Raw genomic sequence first — 26,753 nt, forward strand, 5'->3', positions numbered from 1 at the left:
TTGCTCTTTCCTGGCTCTCCCCCGCCCCCTCGCTCTCCGCCCCCCCGCGGGAGCAGGGCGCCAAACTCAAAGCGCAAGATGGCGTCGGAGAGCCTGTTCAGCCAGTTGGTGCCCGTGCAGGTGAAATGCCAGGGCTGCGAGGAGAGGTGAGGCGCCGGCGCGGCTTTTCTTCCTACTGGTAAACTGGGGCCTGGGGGGTCTTCGCAGTCGGTTAAAGACTGAAGGGGATGGCTTCCCCCCCCCCCCCTGCCTTGGAGTGCGCCCCCCCCCCCTCGGCCGCCGTCATTACTTCAGACCGGGACTCGGACGGTTGGCTTTTCCCCGACCAACCCCGGCGAAAGCGGGGCGGAACGTCTCCTCAGGATTGGCCTCCGCTTCTTTCATCTCCCCCCCTCACTCGCCCCGCTTTTTAAAAGAATATTTCCCCCCAAACTTTTCAAAACGAAACCGACAAAAAAGCAGAAAGCTATACTGTATAAGCTATGTATAAGGGGCGTGCATAAGCGCCCCATTGTGCCTACCGTCCCTGTGCTAGTGTTCTATTGCCCTTTTTTATTATTTTTACTTATGTTTATACAAACTACTGTCCTATACATGTTTGACTAAACAAAAAACAAACAAATATGTTTTTGGAACGGGAGCGTTTCTATATAAACCCTTCACAATTTTGATGATGATGATGATAATAATAATAATAATAATAATAAGCCAACGACAACGGTCATGAATGAAAAAAGTCTCGCGGGTTTTCTCAGGCTGCGCGACCGCTGCAAGTGATCGATGACCGCGGTCAGGCTTTTTAAACAACTGTTGCAAGCTTGAAGGGTGTGTATTAGCGTGGTTTTTGCTGGATTTAATAGGCTGAGGCGGCGAGTCTTGCAATGTACACAATTGTTCCCTTCAACTGTGTTTAAGTTGATGGATACCGTGGCTTAATTCTTTTCTAACGCAGGCTGCAGTTGCTTATGATTAATGCTAATGTTTTGTAATGCATTATAGATGGATAAATGGCTACATAGGTGTCTGTCTCTATGCAGCAGCTAAATATGTTCAGATATTTTAAAGGTATCTTGGCCTCCTTTCTTTTCCATGGTGGAGCTTCTAAGCTTTTAACAGTTTGTTTGTTTATTTATTTAGTCAGTCAAGTATATTGGTAGTATATAAAGATATAACAATGTTTATATATATGATACTAGTAAGAGAGAAACATTAGGACAGGGGACGTTAGGCACGCTGGTGCACTTATGCACGCACGCCCCTTACTGACCTTCCTGGCTGTTGAATGTGACAGCCAGATATTGAGCAGAGGGACTCTTAGAGTCAATGGTCATCTATCAATATCTGTCTCTTCGTTGATTGTGAAGCTTTGGGAAGGATGTCAGGAAGCAAAGAAAAGTGTGTGTGTGGGGGGGAATTCTTTAACATCTCCTGATTTCTTAGTGTGGATTGTTTAATTAGAACAACTGGGTTTGAGTTGCAAAAATCTGGACAAGCAATATAATTTTTTATTGCTGTTATCTGTGGTTGCCTGCATTTTTGCAACTCAGATTCAGTGGTTCTAACTAAACAATCGACACTAAGAAATCACGAGCAGACGTTAAAGAGTCTTTCCTCCCCCTCCCTTTTTTTTGCTTCCTGACATCCTTCCAAAAGCTTAACAACCAACAAAGAGACAGATATAACAGCCAATATAATTTTTTATTGCTGTCATCTGTGGTTGTCTAGATTTTGCAGCTCAAATCTGGTAGTTTTAATTTAGTGAGCTTTTCTTACGGTGTTTTAAGGAATAACAACCGGTACTTTCCCACAATTTTAATGCAATTATGGGAATAAGTTTTGGAATCAGAGGTATTACCAATTAATAATAATTTATTGAATTTATATGGTGCCTAAGTTTCAAACAACTGTGCAGTTCCCAAAAATCAAAGAAAGAAATTATAGTAAAACATACAACATTTTTAAAGCTAGCAGGCGCAAGGAAAAGAAGGGTCTTGATGTCTTGCTAAAAACCTGGATGAAGAACCCAACCATCTAATTGTCGGAGAGAACAACAATCCTGCAGGGTGGCACACTCTGGGTTCCTTTGAACAATATCATTTCTCAGGGTCCCAGAAATGATCCTGAGAGATGACATTGTTCAATCAAAGGAACCCAGAATGTTCCAGCCCTGAAGGATAGAATTGTCTGGGCAAATGTTATGAGAGACAGGTAGTCCCTGAGGTAATTAGGCATTATACTATGTAGGACTTTATAGGTAACAAAGGTAACCCCTTGAATCACACCTAGAAGCAAACTGGCAACTTAGTCCAGCTTGCAAGCAGATGTTTTATGTCGACATACTGATATATTCTGGGCCAGTTGAACATTCCGGATAGTCTTCGAGGGCAGCCCCATGTAGAGTATTTTAGTAGTCAAGTTGCAAAGTATACTAGGGTACGAGTGATTGTCGGAAGCATAGTCCCGGATATAGTAAAGAGTTTAACTGGAGTACCAGCTGGATTTTGGAGCTGTAAGTCCAGAAAAAACTCCCAGATTGTTTATTACGCTTGAAGCAGAAAGGGCTACCTCTTTCAAGGTGAAAGGTAGAATATCTACAGCTGCTCAGTCTTCATAGGATTAAGTTCATGCAGTCCTAAATAGCCTCCAGGCGCTGGCACAGAACTTTGATGGCCTTAATTGGTTGCCCTGGATTCAAAATATTATAATTAGACATTATTAGCATACTGAGGATGTTGTATCTCAAACTGGTAGATGGCTCACTCAGTGGTTAAAAAAGAAAAAAAGAGAGAGAAGAATACTTCAACTGGAGAAAGAAAGATAATCATCATAAATTGTTCAAAAAATAGTTTGGAAAGTGTAGTTCTCATCTGATGCTGTATGCCAGTGATGGCGAACCTATGGGCATGAGTGCCACAGGTGGCACACGGAGCCATATCTTCTGGCACACAAGTGATTGCCCTAGCTCAGTTCCAACGTGCATGTGTGTGCTGGCCAGCTGATTTTTGGCTTGCACAGAGGTTCTGGGTGGGTGTTTTTGGCTTTCAGAAAGCTTCTGGTGAGATGGGAGGGGGCGTTTTTACCCTCCCCCAGCTCCAGGGAAGCCTTTGGAGCCTGTGGAGGGTGAAACACGAGCCTACTGGGCCAACCAGAAGTTGGGAAACAGGCCATTTCCTGTCCTTCAGAGGGCCTCTGAGGGGCGGAGGAAGCTGTTTTCACCCTTCCCAGGCATTGAATTATGGGTGTGGGCACTCACACATGCATGAAAGTGTTCTTGCCTGCTCTTTTGGCACACAAGGAAAAAAAGGTTCTCCATCACTGCTGTATGCTATATGCTCATCTTGGAAGGACTCTGATTATTTATTATGAATAAATATTTTTCCTATCTTTTCATAAAATTAATGTCATTTTAAAATGGTAAATCCAGGCATCCCCACCTTGAATTGGGGGTAAGGATTTATTGTGTAGGACTGTGCAGTCTTCTTACATATTCTATTCAGAACTTACTACAATCCCTTGGAAACCATGATAAAAGGTGCAAGATTGTTGCTTGGATTATTTTAACCATATTTCTCAATTTTCAACTCTCATTGGGTTTTATTATTTTTTTCTCTGAGGAAAAATTTATGTCTATCACTTTTTGCAAATCTGTTGGTTCTTTAAAGTTTGTTTTCCTTGTACATGATTGGTACTATTTTCATGTCATAATATTTGTCTGAATATTGTTATTCATGCAAAATAATGTCTAGTTATTAAACTGCATTAAATAAAATTAACAGGTTTGAGTGATTATTAATATATTGATATATAGAATTATAAGTGTTTTATTAGTGTTTTATTATAATTCATTAGTGAATTATGTAGTTATCTCCCTTACTGAAGGTGATTCTAAGTGAATGTTTTTCTTATTTTTTAAAATTATACAAAATATGTTAAACTAACAGTGATTAAAATAATATAACAATCAAAACTATGATAGAATAATAATAAATAGAAATAAACATAAAAAATAAAATTACAAGTGATTACAATCATCTAAACAATGCAGGCATCTTGTAAAGCTACATTTTAAGGGCTTTCCGGAAAGCTAACAGGATTCACTTTATGACAATCATGGTTTATTTATTTTATGATAGATATAATTCTGTGCAAACTCTCTTAATGGATCACCTTTAATTGAATTAAAATACAACATTTCATTTATTAATTGGAGAATAAATTGTTGTTACTTACATCAATATATTGAATGCACTTTCATGTTTTTTGCAGACGAATAAAGGTCCGAGTGAGTGTTGAAATGCAATCAACAACAAATCCCATTCATAGAAAGGTTTGTATTTCCTTTCCCTTTGGCATACCTCAAACTGCTTCAGTTAAAGACAGTTTCAGTCTTTAAGCAGCCAGCTGCAGGTTTCTCTATTCTTAGTAAAAAAAAAAATCTTGCTGGCTCACAAAAAGATCATTAGAAAGAAACAGAGAAAGTCTCTACCATAAAGTAATGACAGAGTGAAGTAGTTCTAAAAGTAAAATAGTTCAATTGCTGAAATTCTTTAAACTCATTTTAATAACTCTTCTTAAAAGAAAAACTTGCTTGAATAAATACTTTGAGGCAATTGCCAAAATCCTGACTTTCTAGTTTGTAGGATTTACTTTCAGAAATTGCTGAGCCTACTTGAGAATAACATAGTCTGGGAAGAGGTTCCTATGGTCCTGTGGGAAGCAATGTTCCAGACTTTTCCAGAATATTCTGTTTCCGATGACAATTTTTCCCATTTTATTGTGATTCATTGTGGATACCTAATGAGCTGGTAACTAGCAGAATGTAGTAACTGAGGCTTGGACATATCTCTCTCATGAGAGATATGGGTCTAAGTTTCCACTCCACCAAGGATTCATTTCTTAATATAGGCCAGTCATTCAAATGCTAATTTTGATTATAAAATTAAATCCCCATTTATTCATCCATGAACTCTTAGAAAATATACAAGGCATAAATGGGGTAAATGTACAAGGGAAAAAGTAATAAACAGCATAATGTGAGGATTCTTAAATAATTTATGTTAACTACCACATAAATTTTCTCTATGGATTCTTTAGCTGATTGTAGTAAGTATTTGTTGATAGCAGTCCCACAACCATAGGATATTTTGAGGAATGGTACATATCAAAAAGTAGAGGTGAATTATATTTCTCTTTATTACAGAAGAGGATTTAGTACACATAAATAGTATTTGCTACTGGAGGTGTGTGTTGTGTGTGTTTATCCTTATGCTTAAATCTCTTAGGTTTCTGTACTTTATTCCCATGTTTCTATATCTATGCCTTATTTCTTATAATTACATCTCTGTGTTATTTCTGTTTGAATATCTTATTTGCTCTGCTATATCTGTATCTTGTTTCCTGCAAACTACTACTGAAATCTTGCCAAGAATATTGCAAGGAGTTGTCCAGGCAGTTTCCAGGAGTGAACACTGATTCAAAGGCACACATTTTTTAAAAAAACTTTCTCTGCCAATTCTCCCTCCTTTTCAAACAGCAAATGTTTTAACCTGGACTCTGTGCTGTCCTTAGAACATTACTGTTTTTGACCCTTTCTGGACCTTTCACTGGAAAACTAGCTACACTGAACTTGGTTGTTTTCTTGTAAAAGTTTTATTACCCAAACTAGGTAATATCTCAGAAGCAACAAAACAATCAAGCTCAGAGAACACCAAGGAGCTACAAATATTCTCCTTTATTGAAACTAGCTACAGCTATACTGTGGGAACTTCAAGTCTCAGTAAGGTGAATATGGTGGTTGGACTGATATTGCAGCTATGCTTCTCTGGGCCGCCAGCACTGATATGGCTCTCAAGGCTACCGACACCATTTAACCATCCCCCTCTAATACTAATCCTCTTCAACGATGCTTTTGTCAAATTGGTTTTTTTGGCATTTATATTTCTTGCACTGTGCTCTTTGCCAGGATTGTGTGGAGTTCTTCTTCTCTTTCAAATAGCATCCTAAAGGTAATCAATGTCTTTAGTTGCGCTTCCAGTTCTAGGCCATGTCTCCTTTCACTTGCCTTTCACAATGACACACTAGTGTAGCTTCCAAAAACAAAGCATAATATCTCAAAAAGGACTTTTTTTAATCACTGTAGCTGGTAAAAGACTGGAATATGGATCAAAAACTCCCAAGCCTCTCTCTACACCTGTATTCTACCATAAATTTTATTTATTTATTACAAATCTAATAAATAATAATAATAATAATATTATAATAATATAATTCAATTAAAACATCTATAAAATTGGAACTTGTAAACATAGCATGTTATTTCCTATGATCAAAGTTAAAATATTGATAAGTCTGTTTTCAGCTGCAGAATGGGAAAGACCAAGAAAAATGGACTGGGCCTTGGAACAAAAGTTGATGGATCAAATAGGAAGCTTTCATCACTTTACCTTCACTTTAAAGACAGATTTGAATAAAGTCTGCAGTCAAACTTCTCTTTTGAAATATTTAGGAGTGAGGATTGCTCTTAGACTTCATACTTCAGTTGTTGCTTTGCGATGTTCCCAGGATTTGTATGTTACATAGAAGCTTTCATCATTTTATGAATCGTATGATTTAGTACAATTTGGTACTATTGAAATAACTATTCTAGAGAAATACGTTTAATTTTTGAAATTCACACTCTCTTCCTTCAGGATTTAGTTGTTCGACTAACTGAGGATTCAGATCCCTTTTTCCTTTATAATCTTGTTATTTCTGAGGAAGATTTTCAAAGGTAGGTATTCATTAATGTTCTGATTGTTATAAATTTACTTATAAGTACCTTATCCAGCATTAGTAATAAAAGATAGTGGTATAATAATCTTGGTACAAAAATAACCAAGTTAATCTACCGTATTTTCCGGCGTATAAGACGACTGGGTGTATAAGACGACCCCCTAACTTTTCCAGTTAAAATATAGAATTTGAGATATACTCGCCGTATAAGACTACCCCCGGCAGGGAGAGCAAAGGTGGCAGCGGGAGTAGCGGAGGCGAGGCGGAGAAGAAAGAAGCGGCGGAAAAGTATAGTGTCTGAGCGGCAGTCCCCTTGGGACTGGGCGGCATAGAAGTATAAATAAATAAATAAATAAATAAATAAATAAAATAAATCTCTACTTTTTTATTAAAATAAATTAATAATAAAACAAAACCAAACTCTATTACTATTAAAACTAAAACAACCAGCAAATCCAAAAACATAACTATTAATAAAAACAGGTGAGGGCTGGGTTTTTTTTTCTCTGTTATTATTTAAGTGCTTTTACCATATGCTTTAAATCAAGAGTCACTTCTCTCTCTATTTCTCTCTCTTTCCTGCCATTCTCTGCCTCAATCATTTTCTCATTTCTCTTCCCCCCTTTTTTCTATCATTTCTCTCTCCCTCTCTCTTCCTTCCACTCCTTTCTCTCTCTTGCTTTCTTCCTCTCTCTCACTCTCTCTTCCTTCCTCTCTCCTCTCTCACTCTTTCTTTCTTTCCCTCTCTCACTCTCTCTTCCTTCCTGTCTTCTCTCTTTCTTTCTTTCTCTCTCTCTCCCTTTCTTTCCTTCTCTCTTCCTTCCACTTTTTTCTCTTTCTCTTTTCCTTCCTTCCCCTCCCTCTCTCCCTTTATATTTATCTCTTCATTCCTTCCTCTCTTCCTCCCTTTCTCTCTCCCTCTCGTTCATTTTTCTCTCCCTTCCCTCCCTCCCTCCTTCTTTCCTCTCCTCTATCCCTCCCTCTCTTTCCTTTCTCTCCACGTCTCCGGCTTTGCTGACATGCACAAGCCAGCTGCCCGGAAAAGCCATGAAGGTCCTGCTGCCATGAAGGTCCTCCTGCCCCCCACCCCCAGCAGAAAATACAACGGAGGTCTTCCGGTACCAGCTTGAGCCTCGCGTTGCTCCACCCCGCTTCGCCTGTCATCCTGGACCTCCGTTGTGTTTTCGGGGGGAAGCGGCGGGAAAGCCCTGTGCTGGCCAGGAAAGCCGGGTTTGCTTTCCGTGAAAGCAGCGCGCCTTTTAAACACGCTGCTTTCTTGCAACATTTTCCTGGGTGGGTGGGGGAGGAGGCCACTCCCCCCCCCTAGGAAAGAGGTCCAGGAAAGCAGCGTGTTTAAAAGGCACGCTGCTTTCACGGAAAGCAAACCCGGCTTTCCTGGCCAGCACAGGGCTTTCCCGCCGTTCCCCCCCCCCCCCCCGAAAACACAACGGAGGATTACAGGCAGGACGAAGCAGGGTGGAGCAATGCGAGGCTTAAGCAGGCAGCTTCGGCGCGTTTCTTTCGGCGGAAGAGGAGACGAGGGAGTGGATCGGGCAGGAGCAGCGCCTTCTACTGTCGGCGCCTACCCGCCGCCGCCCCCCCATGGGCTGGCAGGGGGATGGGGACTGCGTGCGGGGCGGTATTTTGGTCTGCGCGGGCGCAGCCTATGGGGAACGGTGCTGTGGAATCAGTATCCGGCGTATAAGAGGACCCCCCACTTTGGGAAAGATTTTCAGGGGTTAAAAAGTCATCTTATACGCCGGAAAATACGGTATATTGTTAGGATTATGTAAAGTACATAACTCAGTACTTATATGAAACATCAATGAAGGCTGATATGTTTAGTTTTGTTCTCTCTCTCTTTTGTATGAATTATGAATACTAACATTAGACCAGGGGTGAAATCCAGCAGGTTTTGATAGATTTTGAAGAACCGGTAGCAGAAATTTTAAGTAAATATCATCTTTGGCTGGTCCCAGAGTGGGATGGGAATGGAGATTTTGCAGAACCCAGGAGTGGTGAGCGAATGGGGATTTTGCAGTATCTACTAATCACAGAACAGATAGTTAAAAAAAAATGGATTTCACCACTGCCTTGAACCATGGATCTATTTGGGCCAATATTTTTCAAATTATGTAACTTTAAAATGTGTAGATTTCAGTTCCAAGAATTTCCCCACCATAGCGACTGGGATATACTGGGAATTGAAATCTATGCCAAGTTTCACTGACAAAAACTGATTTAGACGTTCAATATTTTGATGGGAGAGGCTTCTTTATTTCAGGATCATGTTCTAGGTGTTACACATGAAAACTAGTAGGCTAAAAACAATGCTAGAAAGAGAAATGAGGATTACTGTAGCAATAAGTGATTAATTGAAATGATAGTTAAATTGTGCTACCATTCCAAGAGATCATAAGAAAATTGTAATTTTTTTTGAGGCAAACACTTTAGAATTCTTGGCTTTTGAAAGAAATGTTTTGAAAATTATCTGCTTTTAGCACACATTACATTGATAAGGTAATTTAATATTTTTATTTTTTTCTATGTAGTTTAAAGCTTCAGCAAAGTCTTCTGGTAGATTTTTCTGCTTTTCCTCAGAGATTTATAGATCTTCTTCAGCACTGTATTCAAGAACAAGATAAAGAAATCCCAAGGTTAGTAATACATAAACTGTACTTTATATCATTTTCAAATCAAATAATATAAATAGCATTTGTAAATCAATCTATCATTTATTTAGAACATCAAGTTCAAGAAAATAACTAAAATATTTGCATTTGTTTGCTTCTAAAACCTTTTGATCAGCAGTGAAACCTACTTACCATCACTACAGGTGTGCACACAGGGGTGGGCTACTGCTCGGACGGGAGGGAACGCAATGGGATTGCAAAAATGGAGCTCCACCCCAATTTGATTGAAAGAAAATGCAGAGCGTCCTGCATAAGCCACGCCCAGAGTGTGTAGTAAAATTTTTGATAGCCCTTCACTGGCACACCCCCATTGTGCGTGCTTTTCACCCTCTGAGCATGCACAGAAGATTAAAAATGAGAAAATGACAACATCTGGGTGGGTGAGCAGAGCCTTGCACTGCTGCTGCTACCGGTTTTCAAAGTCACCGGTGGCTGCTGCTACCGATACACCTGGTCCAGGCTGAACTAGTAGCAATTCAGCTCTGCTTTTGATGGCTCAGAGTTGCCCTTATTTGTTACTTCTTTAAGGACTGGGTATTAGCACTGCGAGGTAGTTTAGTCAGAAAACACAACCATAAGTAATGTCTCTAGCTTACAGGTAGTCCTCAGTTAACAGTTTGTGTGACAACTGCTCAAAATTATAATGGCATATCATACCGTACTAACTCCTGGTCCTCAAAATTACAACTATTTGTAGTCTCCTGTAGTCACATAGTTAGTATTGGCATTTACTACTACAGTGTGTTTCAACTTATCTGCACCTGCCTATTTTCCTCCCACTCTGCCCTTCAACTGACCTGTTCTTTACTGCCCTGCAGTCTGCCTGGTACTCCACTTCCCTGCCATCCACCGACATCTCCTCCCACTGTGGATAAGTGGTACCTCTCCTGGTTCTTCACAAGGCAGCTGCTGGATGTATGTGGCCTTCTTCCTGAAGCTGCACGCCTCCTTTCTAAGGTCTTGCAAGGCATTCTCAAGGCTGCAACTGCCTCATAAAGGGCTAGGCTGGCACACCTTGTCGGTAGGAAGAAATCATTGAAGATTAGCTTAGAACAGCAGAGCACAGGCAGAGGAGGTGGCTACCACAGAGGCTTCACACTGCAGAGCTGAGGTGGCTGTAGCTAGGTAGCTGGAGCTTTGCTGCAGTGGCTGAGGCTTTGTGCTACAGTGTTGGGTTGCCTGACCATAGTATGGAGATTGAAGCGGTATTCCTTGGTGGCAGGAACTTTGCCAATTGCTCTAGGACTGAAGTAGAGGCTTAGGGCAGCAGAGGCAGAGTGAATCTGATGAAATTCCCATGCTTCTACCTCAACCCAGATGCCACTGCCACTGACTCCAGGGAATGCCTCTATGCAGGGCAGCCAAAAATGACTCCACTGATTGGTAGTGGTGGAGCTGGTTGAATAGAGGCCTAGGGGCAGCTGTTGTATTCTAAAAATCACAAAAAACACAGTATTGAGTTTTAGCCGTGCAGTGAAAGGGATTTGAAGCTACTAAAAATGTGCATCAGCAAAGATTGCCCATTGTTCCTTATGGATTATAAGTAGCTTTGCCATTTTTGAAAAGTCAGGGTTTTGAGAGGATAACTAGATATTTTGTTATGTGTGATTTTTTTTTCTTTTTAGGTTTTTGCTACAGCTGGTTTCTTCAGGATCTAGTTTAGATCACACAGCTTCATTTCTAAATGTTGTTGAGACAAATCCATTTAAACATCTTACCCATTTATCACTAAAATTCTTACCAGGAAATGATGCTGAAATCAAGAAATTTTTGGCATCCTGCCTCAAATCCACTAAGGTAAAATGATAGTTTCAGTTACATACATACATATATACATACAAACATAGTTAAGTGTTTCCTTTTTTGGCAATAATAATTATTTTTAGTCATTAAGAAAAGTAAAAGTTGGGGGGGGGGAGGCATATACTATTGAATTTAAGGCTTACTAATATCCTAGCTTTAACGTTCTTTATATTTTTAGAATTAATTGATAGCAATACAATGAAATCTTAGTTTAATAGACCATTTGAGAGGTAAGGGATACCTTATTTTTTATTGTCCATTAAATCAAATAAAACATCTGCAGTGATACGAAAATTTTATCCATTAAATCCAAGGTCCTTTGTTATTGAAATCTAAATTGAGATTTCATCCTTATATAGTTTAGAATGAATATTCTAAAAAAATTTAGAAAAAGAGCCAAACAGCCTCTGTAACTTCTGTAGTATAAATAATGCTTGCAAATGATGTGCTAAAGACAATTTTATAGTATAAGTCTATGCACATTGACTGACAAAAAAGCCCTCCAATGTCTAGAAGAGTATATCTGCTACTAATTTCAATTTAGTAGACTGAAAATATATTGACTGAGAAAATTTCAATTGTTTATAGGAAGAAAAGGTATTATTGGAACAAAAGCTTAGCAGAACAGAGGAGGACCTTACAAGACAACTGAATTATACTCAGCAGGTAAGAGAACGCTTCAGCATGCCTCAATTTATGGAAAACCAAAATAAATATATTTAGCTATTTTAACTATGTTTTATCAAGAATAACAAACTATAAAGTTAATGGAACATGTATTACTGAACTTCTGTATAGAAATAAAGAAAATTTTATCAGTAGCAAAATTAATGAAGTGTTATTATAAATTGAAGAATAATAAATTAGCTGTATCATAAGCCTAAAATGAAAGCCTAATTTATTAGAGGAAACTTATGTCTTAATATGCCTCAACCCTTTTTAAAAAAGAAAACAATTTAGATTAATATAGGATTGTTAAGGCAAACAGAACAATGTTTATTTTGCTATATTTTTAAAAATAGACAAATAGGACATTATGAGTGTGGTCCTTTAATAAAACATTGTTAGAATTAAATTCTAGCATTATATGAAAGCCTAGTGATTATATGTTTTTTTCCCTCTTAGACCTTGTTAGAAAAGAGCAGAGAACTAGATAATTTAAGAAGCGAATGGACCTCCAAGTTAGCATCATTGAATAGTAAACATACTCAAGAATTGTCAAATGAGAAGGAAAAAACTCTGCAGGTATGTAAATAATACAGAGTATAAAACAAATGATTCCTTTTAAAATTAAGCATTGTTAAAACATTTTCTATTTTTCATAGGCACAAGCACTTTATCAGCAACAGAATGATCAACAGAAAAGAGACTTGGAAAACGTGCATCAGAAAACTGTCCAGCAACTACAGAACAGGCTGAAGGAGCTGGAACTTGCTAACAAAGATTTAATGGAAAGGAGATACAAAGGCGATTCAACAGTCAGGGAACTTAAAACAAAATTATCAAGTGCAGAAGATGTATGTAACACTTGCCAATTTGTGTCTATTTAAAGATCTGATTTTCATGACTTAAAATTTCTAATTGTATAGTTTATAAGCAATTGAAAATACAGCAAATATTTCACATTATAATAGGTGAATATAATACAGCTATGTGATCTAAACAGTGTATACCTACTTTTAAAATCAAGTTCAAATCTTTAAAATACTTTAGAATGCTTTATTTTTCCAATTGATAAGGAATGCCAGAGAATGAAGCAAGAAGTTCTATCCTTACGTCGGGAGAATGCTACCTTAGATGCTGAATGCCATGAAAAGGAAAAGCAAGTTAATCAACTGCAAATGCGTGTTGCTGTTTTGGAACAAGAGATTAAGGATAAAGACCAGCTTATTGCCAGGACAAAAGAAGTATTAGAAGCCACACAAGAGCAAAAGGTTCCTAGAATATAGTATTATTATAACAAATGTAGTCATTAAAGTTCATTATGATCTAAAATGTTATGTGTTTGACTAAGTGCATGTGACTAAGCGTGTGCTGTCTGATCTGACAATTAAAAGCTCCATTGGTGGACATGAACATGCGAGTTATACCTGTCAGTGCCAGTTTTAAAAAGCTAGATAGCTTCATGTTTTCAGGACAAGGAAACTGAGTAGTCATAGCCATTTTAAAGCAGTTTATCATATTCTGTTTCCTCAACTCAAACTTATTTTCCTGGGATTATATCCCTTGCAAGCCAAGGGAAAAACATACCTTATTTAAGGAGTCATCTTTTTTATTTCAGCTTTGGAGTATAGAGCATTGCTATGTATTACCTATAAAGTTTACATTATATGAAAAGTAGAACTTTTGTGGCATTGTAGTCTGTTTTTTAATTTTTTAAAACAAAAATGAAAGTAGCTTATTTTAGTGTTAACATAGAACATAATTTTTGACAATCTGAAACTGCTTTGCCAAACTAATAATATGGTTCACTAGAACTTGGCTGCATTTAGAAGTTCAAAAACATTGCATCCCGCACCCCCAAATTATAGATTGTAGAATATATGGCTTTTTAATAATACATTAAACTTTCAAAGTGCTGCTGGTTTTATAGACCGTATTATAGGATTTGCAGAACTACCAGCTTCTTATATATTTGGAAACCATGCAGATTTTCACTTTTTTATTTGTTACATAATCTTCCTAACATTATATACTTTTAAAAGGCAAACCTGGAAGAAAATGCAGAAAAGAAACAACTTCAGATAGGAAAACTGGAAACTTCACTGAAAGCTCTGTCAACTGAGTTCCTTAAGGTTTGTTTAAACATACTATTCTTGTTTATGTTTATGATTTGATTTCATCTGATCATCATTTAGTATGCTATAATATTGTTTCCAGGCCAATGAAATAATAAAGAAACTGCAAGGAGATGTAAAAACATTAATGAATAAATTGAAATTGAAAAATACAGTAACAGTTCAGCAAGAAAAGCTCTTGGCTGAAAAGGAAGAAAAACTACATAAAGAACAAAAGGAATTACAGGAACTGGAAAGTTCTCTTCGAGAGAAAGAACAAGAGGTAACTTAAGTCTTGATTCTATATAATAAATGCTTAAACAAGATTTCCTTTCATCAGAAATATTATTTTATTTTTCCCTATAAATTGACTCTTTTCTGGAATGAAGTAAAGATTTCCTCAGTTTTACCTTATTTCTTGGTCACATTATGTCCTTGTAGGTTTCTTGAGAAAAATGGTTTCTTAGTAAAATGATTTACTATTATTAAGGAATTCTTTTTTCGTATTTCCCAACCTTATTTCCTGTCCTGGATTTTTCTAGTGGTATCCCATCTAACAATGAACAAGATTTGAACCTTGTTTTCCTTTTTTAGATGTTAATTAGATGTTTCCAGATGCTTTTAAATACTCTGAAGTTTCAATCTTACTTTTCGCAGTATAAGATGCACTCTCCTCCACCAAAGTGGGTGGAAATGTTTGTGCATCTTATAGAGTGAATATTGTGGCAGGGAGAGGGGGGTTGGTGTCCATCACTGCTTCCGCTGTTCCTCGCTGGCGGGGAATGCTGGAGCCTTCTCTGCTGAGCAGCTGATTGGTGGTTGGATCGGCCTCCCAGAATACTACCGATCAGCTGTTCTAAGCAGTAGGGATTGCTGCCGCCAAATGGGGTAACGATAGGTGGCGATGGTGACAGGTGGTGGCAGTGATCCCTGCTGCCTAGAACAGCTGAATGCTATTCTGGGAGGATGATCCAACCAACAATCAACTGCTCAGCAGAAAAGGCTCCAGCGTTCCCCGCCAGCAGCAACAGCACAGTTCAGTTGACCAGTGGTGGGTGTAACAGAGTGGAGCATGACAAGCCACATACTGGGGCTGCAATAACATGCTGAAGCTAAACAGGCTGTTTGCTGTAAGGACGCTAGTCAGATGAATACTGGATGGATGCTGGGTACCAGAGGCTTTTTTGTTGTTTTTGTTTTCTCCTCTAAAGCTAATGTGCATCTTATGGCCCAGTGCATCTTATACAGTGGTACCTCTACTTACGAACTTAATTTGTTCTGTGACCAGTTTCTTAAGTAGAAAAGTTTGTAAGAAGAACAATTTTTCCCATAGGAATCAATGTAAGCAAATAATGTGTGTGAATGGGGAAACCACAGAGAGGGTGGAGGCCTGTTTCCTTCAAGGATATTCCAAGAGAGGCCCCATGGAGGCTTCTCCCCGCCTTTTCCGGCCCTGTTTCCTCCCAGGAGATTCCTAGAGAGGCCCCATGGAGGCTTCTCTCTGCCTTTTCCGGTTACAGTTTCAGAGGCTTGGGTTTGTAAGTGGGAAATGGTTCTTGAGAAGGGGAAAAGAATCTTGAACATCCGATTCTTATCTGGAAAAGTTCATAAGTAGAGGGGTTCCTAGGGAGAAGTACCACTGTAGTGCAAAAAAAAATTGCGGTATTTTTGTTTCATGGCCTTTAAAACAAACATGCCTACGTATATATTTATCTACTTATTTATTTATTTAGCTTTCAAGAAAAAATATACAATGATGTTTATTTTTTTGGAGGTGTCTTCTGACTTGAATTTTGAAATATTGTTTTGTTGCTATGGATGAAAATATTTCAGATAAATAATAATATGAAAACATTTCAGATATGCAAATTGCAGGAACAATTAGAAACTACAGTACAAAAGCTGGAAGAAAGTAAACATCTTCTTAAAACAAATGAAAATGGTATGTGATTTTCTACTATCTAATTCTTTCAACTGTATACTGTATTTTAATACATAGAATTTATTAGGAGATATCTTAGGTTTGGGCTAGGCAGTTTATCTGTTTTCTATTTGTTTAGGCAATAATTATGATTGTTGGATTTAAGATAAAGATGACTAGTTCTTTTTAAAAAATATTTGGATGTTTGAGGATAGGGATATTGAAGAATAATTCTGAGGAATGCCATTCTTATTTTTCCTCCTGGCATTTATTAATATTCATTTCCTTTTTTCTGTATTAATGCAACCCATGCATTTTTGTTTCCCTTGCTATGAATAACTTAACAATGATACATAGAAGTTCCATCTTGTCACATAGGATTTATCAGTGCCTAATCATATTAAAACTAAGATTGCAATTCTGTAAATCTTTGGGTGCAAGCCCCTTTAACAATGTTATGAATATAAATTTAAACTTTGACAGCATAATCTATCCAGACACATTCACAATTTAATTATCATCTTGTTTTAAAATTTAAAATAATTGGAATGAAAAGTGAAATGCGTTATTTATTTGCAGTCATTACATGGCTGAATAAACAATTGAATGAAGCTCAGCTGACAAGGAAGCAAGAAATGCTAGGAACATCTACTTCTAGCAACACTGTTTCAAGAACTGGCAGCTCTCCTCATAGTATGGTAAAAATAAAAATCTTGTGTATTCATCTTTGATTCCACATTGCTATCCTTCATAGTTTAATTTCTAAGTAGACCAAATTCAGTAGGAATGCACACTTTGCATAAATTCTTCAGAAATGGCTGGCTGTTGGGTTTAGTTGAAATTGAGCAATTTCCCTTCCTCCTGATAAAAATATGAGACTTGAGATTAGCATATTTCCCTCCATTTGCTTCTTTTGCTATTCTATCAATAGATGGTAAACATCTACATAGGGTCAGAGAGGAGAGCAAATGTTTAAGCCTTGAAGCAGAGGATGTTCGCTTCAAGTAAATTAAGGTTAGACCTAGGCAAAATATGAAGTGCGATATAAATAGTAGTATGTATGAACTATGACTATGCTTGCTTTGAACAAAGGTAACAAGTATGAATCAATTTGTTTTTTTTGTTTTTGAACAGGCTGATAATAGGATTATGTCTTTAAACTCAGGACTGAGCTATCCCATCTCCCCCTTGCTAGCTTTCCAAAGCTTCCCAGAAGCAGCTGCTGTCAAAAATACTAACCAACAAGTATCAGGAACAAAGGCAAGCAAGTTAAGATGTTTATTTTTAATAGAGTTCCATTACATTGTATCAAGTCATGTCATTTCCATTTTATTGATTTATACCCAAAACAAAATCCTTTTCTGCTATTCTGGGTGACTACCATCTGTGGGGAAAAGCATAAGTAATGAGTGATGAAAAAATTTCCTACCGTGTTTTCCCAAAAATAAGACCCTGTCTTATATTTTTTTGAACCCTGAAATAAGTGCTTGGCCTTTTTGCCATGCACTCAAAAGCCTGATTGGACTTATTATCAGGAGATTTTGAGGAAAACAGGGTAAAGACTCCATATGTTTGTCATCCAGTTCCTTATGTGTAGACCTAAATGGCCAGAATATTTCCCCAGTCGATTTGCATATAGCCAAACTCTCAAAATAATTCAGGCCAGCATATAGAAAAAAGGAACCTACAAAAGTCAACAATAAAATATAATAAAGTAGATAAAACAAATTCTACCAAAGAATCCAAGTGCCTGAAGAAAAAGGCAAAAGTTTGATTGTGCAAGTATATAGATGCTAAGACAAAGCCATCCATTTTTGTAACAGCTAATATTGTCATGTAAAAGATAGGCAGGTTCCATGAGTGAACCATACGGATAGTATTATGGCTATGATTTACTGTAAATCAGATGTCATAGATCATGTCAGACAATATATTACTATTCTTTGAGAAAGCTAATTTAATTCTGCTTTAAATAAATATATTGGCAATTTATATTGCTCAATCATTAAACCTTTCTGTAACAATATGTATCATTTTTTACCTGCGATATTGTACGAATTTCATCCATAAAATGGCAAAAATATAATACTGAAAAATTTCTTTTTCCAGCAGGTTCATTTCAATGTGCAGCTATCAGAAATGAACAGATGTTTAGATGCCCAATCAGGGATTCCTGGTCTGATAGGTCATTCAGCAAATAAAGAAAAGTAAGCAGTTGAGCAGGAGAGGAGTGGATCTGAGGAGAAAACTGGGAGCATTTAAAGAGAAGGTGGAAAAGCCATTTGGACTTGAATAAGAAGGCAAACTTGGGAATTGGGAGGAAACAGAACTATCTGGGATAGAGGCCAAAGGGTTGAAGGAATGTGTAAAGTGAAATCAACTAGCGCCACTTCTAGAGATAATCAGTATTCTAAATGCAGGAAAAGTTATTTCCTCCTATGGCATTATGTCAAAATTTGTCTTTTCTCAACTCTAAGGTGGTGTGGAAGCCACCAAGGCAAGGATTAAATGCATCAGAGAATTTAGTGTGGGAGGTCTAACAGGAAATGAAATGCAATTAAAACAAGCCATCTGTTCTAGCAAGAACAACATATTTACCTATATATTCACACTGAAGTCATATGAAAATAATGACTTTTTTGGTAAAGGCTTACTTATGAATGTAATTGCCACTTGGGTGAACTGTTGCTACTAATATATAAAGGATAGAAGTGCTTGATAAACAAGTAGAACAAATAATCTGCTTCTAAAGGGATGTATTTTCAATCCAGAATTTCCGGAGAGGCGAACTTGTGCAAAAATAGGTTTTCTCATCATCTTTTGGAAGGAGCATTGCTTTAACATATATTCTTACCACTATCTTCCTACAAACATAATTTTTAAGTATTTAAGTTCCTTCTCTAATAAGGAATGAACTATCAAGTTATAACCTGTATATCTGAAATAAAATTGCCATATTTTTCGGTCTATAAGACACATTCCTCTTCCCCCAAAAAGTAGGTGGAAATGTCTGCATCTGCCGGCTCCCACCCTTCCGCCTCTGCCTGCCAGCAATTTTCCTCCTTGCAGCAAATAGCCTGGTCAGCTTCAACACAGCCTGATTTAACATGAGCAGCTGATTGGCAGTTGGATCGGCCTTCTGGAATACCACCGATCAGCTGTTTCAGGCTGTGGGAATCACCCCCACCTGTGACCTATTGCTGCCTCCATACATCCAATTTTCGGCTTCTGTGCATCTCATTTTGGATTTCAGGTAGTGGGATCGCTGTCCCCACCTATCACCATTTCCTGCAAGGAGACAAATTGCTGGGAGGCAGAGGCAGATTTTTTCCCCTTGTTTTCCTTCCCAAACACTAGGTGCAAAAAATATGGTAACTTTAAATTGAGATTCCCCTCTCCCACAGTACAGTAAAAAACCTGTCTTTTTTTTTTTAAGAATAGCTGGGGAGGGTTGTATTAGGATCCCTTCAGGCAAACAGAATATATCTTGGTGAATTTTAACAGTGTTTCAGATTATTACCCACAGTAATAAATTTTAGGAGCATCTATAAAAGCAAAGAACGGAATTTTTCCAGGGATTAGATCTGTTTTCATTTCTCCAGAGTCTAAGCAGAATGTCATCACTTCAGGGAACATAGCTCCTAATAACAAAAATGCGATAGGAACAATTATAAGGTATACAGTGATCCCTCGAGTTTCGCGATCTCAATCTTCGCGAAACGCTATACAGTGATCCCTCGATCATCGCGAGGGTTCCGTTCCAGGACCCCTCGCGAAGATCGATTTTTCGCGAAGTAGCGGTGCGGAAGTAAAAACACCATCTGCGCGTGCGCAGATGGTGTTTTTGCTTCCACTGCCGGCCGCCCTTCGCCCGCCCACCCCGTTGCTCGCGCCTGGGGTGGCGCGTTGCTGGGGAAAGCGCGCGCGCTTGGGGACTCCCTAGGTCCGCTCCCCAGCTGGGGAGCGGACCTAGGGAGTCCCCAAGCGCGCGCGCTTTCCCCAGCAACGCGCGCGGGGTGGGGACTCCCTCCCCAGCTGGGGAGCGGACCTAGGGAGTCCCCAAGCGCGCGCGCATTCCGCAGCAACGCGCGCGGGGTGGGGACTCCCTCCCCAGCTGGGGAGCGGACCTAGGGAGTCCCCAAGCGCGCGCGCATTCCCCAGCAACGCGCGCGGGGTGGGGACTCCCTCCCCAGCTGGGGAGCGGACCTAGGGAGTCCCCAAGCGCGCGCGCTTTCCCCAGCAACGCGCGCGGGGTGGGGACTCCCTCCCCAGCTGGGGAGCGGACCTAGGGAGTCCCCAAGCGCGCGCGCATTCCGCAGCAACGCGCGCGCGGTGGGGACTCCCTCCCCAGCTGGGGAGCGGACCTAGGGAGTCCCCAAGCGCGCGCGCTTTCCCCAGCAACGCGCGCGGGGTGGGGACTCCCTCCCCAGCTGGGGAGCGGACCTAGGGAGTCCCCAAGCGCGCGCGCATTCCCCAGCAACGCGCGCGGGGTGGGGACTCCCTCCCCAGCTGGGGAGCGGACCTAGGGAGTCCCCAAGCGCGCGCGCATTCCGCAGCAACGCGCGCGCGGTGGGGACTCCCTCCCCAGCTGGGGAGCGGACCTAGGGAGTCCCCAAGCGCGCGCGCTTTCCCCAGCAACGCGCGCGGGGTGGGGACTCCCTCCCCAGCTGGGGAGCGGACCTAGGGAGTCCCCAAGCGCGCGCGCATTCCCCAGCAACGCGCGCGGGGTGGGGACTCCCTCCCCAGCTGGGGAGCGGACCTAGGGAGTCCCCAAGCGCGCGCGCTTTCCCCAGCAACGCGCGCGCGCTGGGAAGCAGAGTTAGGGTGTCCCCAGGCTCGCGCGCACCGCCCGCCCGCCCACGCTGTTGCTGGCTCCGCTTCCCAGCTGGGAGGCGGAGGTGGGGTTTCCCGCGCGCGTGCCGCCCGCCCGCCCACGCCGTTGCTCGTGCCGATGCTGTCTTACCAGGGCAAGAGGGGGAAGACCCAGGGAAGCCTCTGCCCGGCGGGGAAACTCCACCATCTACGCATGCGTGGAAGGGCACGCATGCGCAGATGGTGGAGTTTACTTCCGGGTTGAAAACTCGCGATATGGCGTTTCGCGAAACTCGAGATCGCGAAACTCGAGGGATCACTGTATCGCGATTTAAAAAAAAAAATTAATTAAAAAAACCCCCACTTCCGTGTTTGGCTTCAGGACTCAGCTGGGAAGCGGCGCGGCTGTTTTAAAAGGTCGCAGCCTGCCTGGGGGGGCTTCCCAGCAAGCCCCCCAGGCCGGCTGCGACCTTTTAAAACAGCCGCGCCGCTTCCCAGCTGAGTCCTGAAGCCAAACGCGGAAGTTCGCCTTTGGCGTTTGGCTTCAGGACTCAGCTGGGAAGCGGCGCGGCTGTTTTAAAAGGTCGCAGCCTGGAGACCGCTAAGGATATCGCTCTGGGAGAGGGGGCAACTGCCCGGTTAAAAGCAAGAGTCCACCCCCTATCCAAAGGGCTTTTTTCCTGTTTAGCGCTCGAACGCCGTGCTAAACAGGAAAAAAGCCGTTTGGCTGGGGGGTGGATTCTTGCTTCTTAACCGGGAGCAGTTGCCCCCTCTCCCAAAGCGATGTTCCAAAGCGATCTCCGGGAAGCGACCAAGGGAAAGGCAGTCGTCTGCCTTTCCTTCAGCTCTAAAGAAGCGGCAACTGCCCTGCCTTCCCCCAGCCAGTTAACCGAGCGCTTCAAGTTAACCAGCTGGGGGAAGGCGGGGCATTTGCCTCCTCTTTCAAGCTGAAGGAAAAGCAGACGACTGCCTTTCCCTCGGTCACTTCCTGGAGACCGCTTTGGAACATTGCTTTGGTTGCTCCTGCCTCTCCTGCAGCGGAGAGAAGCGGCAAATGGCCAGCCCTTCCCCCAGCCGCTTCCCCGCATGCTTTGGATGCGCCTGCCTTTCTTACAGCGAAGACAGGCGGCACCTTCCCGAAGCGCTCGGTGAAGCCGCTGGGGGAAGGGCTGGGCCATTTGCCGCTTCTCTCCGCTGCAGGAGAGGCAGGAGCAACCAAAGCAAAGATGCGACTGCCTTTCCCTTGGTCGCTTCCTGGAGACCGCTTTGGAACATCGCTTTGGGAGAGGGGGCAACTGCTCCCGGTTAAGAAGCAAGAATCCACCCCCTAGCCAAACGGCTTTTTTCCTGTTTAGCGCTCGAACGCCGAGAGAGCCCCGTTTCCTCAGAGCGGCGTTGCCTTCAGCGCCGCATCACCCGGCAAGGTTCTTCCCAAAGCCGCCGAAAGGGGGGAAAAACAGCCCCAAAAAACCCCGGGCCGCCTTGGCATTGCCACCCAGCCGCCTGCGCACGGACCCTCCCTTCAGTCCTCGCCCGAGAGAGCCACGAACGGCACTCCTGGCGAAGGGTGGCGGTTTTTCCAGCTGCCGGATCCAGCGGGGGAAGGGGGGGAAGCGAAGGCGCGGCGATGGGCAAGGGCTGCCAGTGAGCCTTCTCCGTCCCTTTCCTGCTGCACCGGACCGGCTCCGACTTTTCTCAGCTGCTACCCACGCCCGGCTCTCTTGGCAGGCAGAAGCAACAAGTCCGGCGCGGAGACCTCTTTCTCGCTGGGCGTCTTTGGCTGGGGCTGCTTTCTTTTTTCCGGGGGGGGGGGAGGGAGAGAGAGCTTCTCCCCACCACCTCTCCCCACCCCCACCGCCTCACGGGGGTCACGTGAACGTGCTAGGGGATGCTCCCGGCAATGTTTCTCGGCAGGGGAGGCCAACTCCGCGGCGACACGTCTCTCTCTTTGTATGGGTGGGTGTTTGGAGCTCAGAACTCCGGTTTATAGTTGGGGAGGAAAGCTGTTTAAGCATTGAAGCTATCACCTTCCGCCGACAGCCTGCGTGTATAATTTTAAACACCTATAGCTTTTATGGAGGGATGCAATATGTAGCACATTCACGCGACCCCCGTGAGGCGGTGGGGAGAGGTGGTGGGGAGAAGCTCTCTCTCCCTCCTCCCCCCCCCCCCCGGAAAAAAGAAAGCAGCCCCAGCCAAAGATGCGCCGGACTTGTTGCTTCTGCCTGCCAAGAGAGCCGAAGATCGCTGCCCACGGAAAGGGGAAACCCGGATCTTCGGCTCCTCGCTGCTGCCGCGCTGCCGAGCAGATCAGCTGCTGGGCGGCCGAAGGAACCTTCCCTGGGTCTTCCCCGCTGCCCACGCAAACTCCACCATCTGCGCATGCGCGGCCATGGAAAAAAGGGCGCACATGCGCAGATGGTGTTTTTACTTCCGGAACCCTACATTGCGAAAAATCGATTATCGCGAGGGGTCTGGGAACGGAACCCTCGCGATAATAGAGGGATCACTGTACCTAAGATCTTCTATCTGCCTGATTGGCTCTCTTAAATTTTGTCAGTGCACTCTATATCAGTGCTGTGATCAATCTGACAAGTTACGTGTCACTCTCTACCTACTTTTTTATGATGCTCCAAAAAGATATTGGTTAGGTATGATATAGGCTTCACAAAGGTGAGATAGTCTTTTAGCAGAAAAAGCAGGTTTCCAGAGGCAAATTCTTTTGAGGAATTCATATAACCATTTTAAATTTGAATGTAGGAATTTCTATCCTCAGGATATGATTTTGAGATCAGCATTCACGGGCTTGCTGTCTTTTAAACACAGTAATTCATAAGCAATCTGGAATTGTATTACAGATTTTTTTCGGGAAATTTGGGAAACATCCTAAGTAGATAAGTGCTTACTTACAACAGTTTTATTGTCTTTTGACTTAGTGGTGAAAACCTGGGATTGGAAACAAAGTATTTAAAGAAAAGGGAAGATAGCATACCTTTAAGAGGACTCAATCAAAACACAACTCAGAGCACAGGTAATATTTAATTAAAATAAAACAATTTGATCATCTCTGAAAATGTAAGATATTTCAAGATTGATTTTTATCATTGCAGGATATATGAAGTCCTCTGCACCAAAAAAACCACAGATTCCATGCAAGCCTGCAGCATCTTCTAAAACATCTGCCTACTTTCCTGGATAGCATGTTGTAATTACAACAATTTTGATTTTTAAAAAATGATTATCAATTACATGCATTTGTTTCCCTTTTGAAGTATCAACATTACATTTTTACTAAATAGATTTCTGGGTACTAAAGTGAGCTAGTTCTAGGATGCTTAAGCTTACATTTTTCTACCGAATGAAATGGGTATTTCTTTAATGAATAGATGTCAAGATTTTATTTCATTGTCCTCTAATAGTTCATTTGCATTTTTGCATATTTGCTTTTAGTTTTGGATATAAAAAATGTGCTACCTGATAAAAACGACTTACTGTTTCTGTCCCAGAAGTTTATGGAATGTGGAGCTCAAAAGTGAAGAAATTATGGAAGGCTTAAGGAGGAATTTACCATACACAAATATAATTTTCTGCAGAATTTTGGAGCTTAATTTTCCAATGTCTGATTCTGCGGGGAGTTCTACTTAAATTCAATGCAATGCAAATAGATTTGCCTTATTGTTCTAACTATATAATACTGCAATCTCAGGGAGGGTTATGGCAAATGAGATAAGATGTGAGACTCCTGAATCTATTATGTATGTCAACCTGAATAAGCATAAACTTTCAGCTATCTTTCATTTAGACGTTTTTGATTATTATATCAAAAAGAATGTACAGATTTGTTAAAATTTTTTCCAAGTGGATTTCCCCAATTATTTATAGATGTAAAGATTATGTAATGATGCTTTTATGTGGCCAAACTACAAATTTCCAGCTAGAATAGCAAACCCTGCTGTTCAACCATTGGGGTGTCTTGGTTATAAAAAAAATTATTATATGACCATGCCTGACACAATGAAACAGTTTTTAAACACAGTATTTTCTGGTTTCTAACCATGCTGGTAGAAAAATATAAACTGGCTCAGTCAAGTTATTACCTTTGGAACGCATCTGAATCCATCTTTGCAAATTGATTTTAGTAATTTTAATGGAACTACTGGTATGAATAATGTGATTTAGAAATGCAGGACTAGTGCCCACAAATCTAAAATATTTGTTTTTGGGTTTATAGAATTTTAGAATTCCCTCCACCGTAACATACGTTTGTCACTGAGTGTAGTTTGCTGCCTGACCATAACAGATGCTTTGTTTTAATTTGATTTTGCAACATATATTTAAATTGAAATGCTATGTCTGGAACTGTTGCATCATACTCATATTACATTACATTAAGCTGTGATCTAATATCAGAAAGATTAACAAGATGATGCTATTTGGTAGAAATGTGCAAACCACTTTGCTTTAAAACAGTTGAGAACTGTTTTGAATGTGAAATGTTTTGTACTTACTCTATTCAGATGTTTTCAATTCTGGATGATAGACTGTAAAATATTTGGGTTTCCATTTGCCTGGAAATTATATTTCAATGTTACATAATATTGATTGTGGGGAAAATGTCTGTACCATGTCTTATAGACCTCTGCTACCCAGTTTTATTTACTGTAAAGAATGATGAGATTCACGTTCTTGCTGTTTTTGACCATAGGGGTCCCTGTGGAAAAAGATGCAAGAATATACTAGTGCTGCGTGGAAAGAGAAAAGTCACAGATCTTTCTAGCTGGAGGAACCATTTCTTTTTACAGTGGGACAAGGCCTCTTACTGAATCAAATCAGCAAAAATTTTCATAGTCCAGCCAATTTTAAGTTTTATGAATTGCTGGGGAAATGTTTTGGCATGCTTTAAGAACCTTGTCATAATTGTAGCTGGAAAATATCTAAAAATAGTCCTATATAATCTCCTTCAATGGGATTTTATTACATTCATACTTTTTTCCAAACAGAACTGCTCAGAGTATCTTGTAATTTTTGTCAAATATACATTTAGGTACATCTAACATGTAGACTTGGTAATTTGAAGTTTGAACTGAAATCTCTTCAATTGCTTGGGTCTAAAAGCTTCAGGGTTTTTTAACGATTGTGGTTAGGGTTTGGTTACTGGCGTTTTGGTATATACATATATTTGTAATTCTGTATATTGAGTGAAAAATATCAAATCATTTAAATGTTATTATTGCACAATTCTTCTCTGCAGTGTAAAATGTGTATATTTGTCTATAATCAATGTAGTGTTCATATATAATATATAAATCTGTTCATTTTAATAAAACTTTTACACAAAGTTTTAATGTATAGTTTGATGTATAAACATCTTAATATGGAAAAGAAACACTTCTGTTACGATATAGTTAAGGTTTAAGAAAGTGAAGACTAGAGGATAGTCTATATTTCACCCCCTTAAAAAGTGACTTTGCTTCATGTAAACGTTTAAGAGGAATCACCCTTAGAACTTAGTCCAAATTCTAGATTAAAGCTCTTACTTTGGTGTTGTTAATTACAGAAAACGGACAGGTCTTGCCTCCGTACAACTTCTATATTAGGAACTAATGTTCCTTGCTTCCCATTTGTGTTGGAGGCACCATTTAAAGCACTTTTTTTGGCATATGAGAAAGGATATATAATAATGTAGTTACGGTGCCAATTGCCTACAACTGAAGGACCTGTTTTTCCAGATATTGCCTCGTGACAGTCATATGTAGGTAAATTAGAATTTTTATGTTCATCAATCAGAATCATAGAATTATTTTCCTTCCCCTATCATATAAAGTGATGTTCCAAAAAACTAGTAACAACAAAGTATACTTACAAATAACAAAAATAGGTATCTGGATGGTGAATAAGCTTCAGTACCATTTACAATGTAAAATGGTCCAGCAACCTACCTCCTGCAGTTTTGAGAACTATTTAATATGTTTTCAT

General features: G+C 40.6%; 1 protein-coding gene across 4 annotated transcripts; it reads left to right on the top strand.

The window, feature by feature from the left end:
- The first annotated feature begins 9 nt into the window (after positions 1–9).
- On the top strand, positions 10–26,115 carry SASS6 (SAS-6 centriolar assembly protein). Of its 4 annotated transcripts, none has more exons than XM_070746473.1 (18): positions 11–146; positions 4,267–4,327; positions 6,690–6,769; positions 9,324–9,428; positions 11,090–11,261; positions 11,856–11,933; positions 12,393–12,512; positions 12,593–12,784; positions 13,007–13,201; positions 13,973–14,062; positions 14,148–14,327; positions 15,905–15,986; positions 16,545–16,663; positions 17,100–17,225; positions 18,075–18,172; positions 23,714–23,808; positions 23,888–23,982; positions 25,483–26,115. In XM_070746473.1, exons 1-17 carry the CDS (start codon positions 79–81, stop codon positions 23,974–23,976), a joined length of 1,950 nt encoding a protein of 649 aa, XP_070602574.1. In that variant the 5' UTR covers positions 11–78; the 3' UTR covers positions 23,977–23,982; positions 25,483–26,115. The 4 variants fall into 4 exon arrangements, with proteins under 4 accessions (XP_070602577.1, XP_070602574.1, XP_070602576.1 ...); XM_070746475.1 differs by having other exon boundaries at positions 18,078–18,172; XM_070746476.1 differs by lacking the exon at positions 23,888–23,982 and having other exon boundaries at positions 10–146.
- The last annotated feature ends 638 nt before the right edge of the window (positions 26,116–26,753 follow it).

The sequence above is a fragment of the Erythrolamprus reginae genome, chromosome 3, assembly GCF_031021105.1.
Source record: "Erythrolamprus reginae isolate rEryReg1 chromosome 3, rEryReg1.hap1, whole genome shotgun sequence".
Lineage (NCBI taxonomy): Eukaryota > Metazoa > Chordata > Lepidosauria > Squamata > Dipsadidae > Erythrolamprus > Erythrolamprus reginae.

Excerpts from the sequence above, each read along its gene's own strand:
- SASS6 (XM_070746473.1), top strand. The coding sequence starts at position 79 with ATGGCGTCGGAGAGCCTGTTCAGCCAGTTGGTGCCCGTGCAGGTGAAA. Across the intron at positions 11,262-11,855 it reads CCTGCCTCAAATCCACTAAG|GAAGAAAAGGTATTATTGGA; the intron begins GTAAAATGATAG and ends AATTGTTTATAG. Across the intron at positions 11,934-12,392 it reads AACTGAATTATACTCAGCAG|ACCTTGTTAGAAAAGAGCAG; the intron begins GTAAGAGAACGC and ends TTTCCCTCTTAG.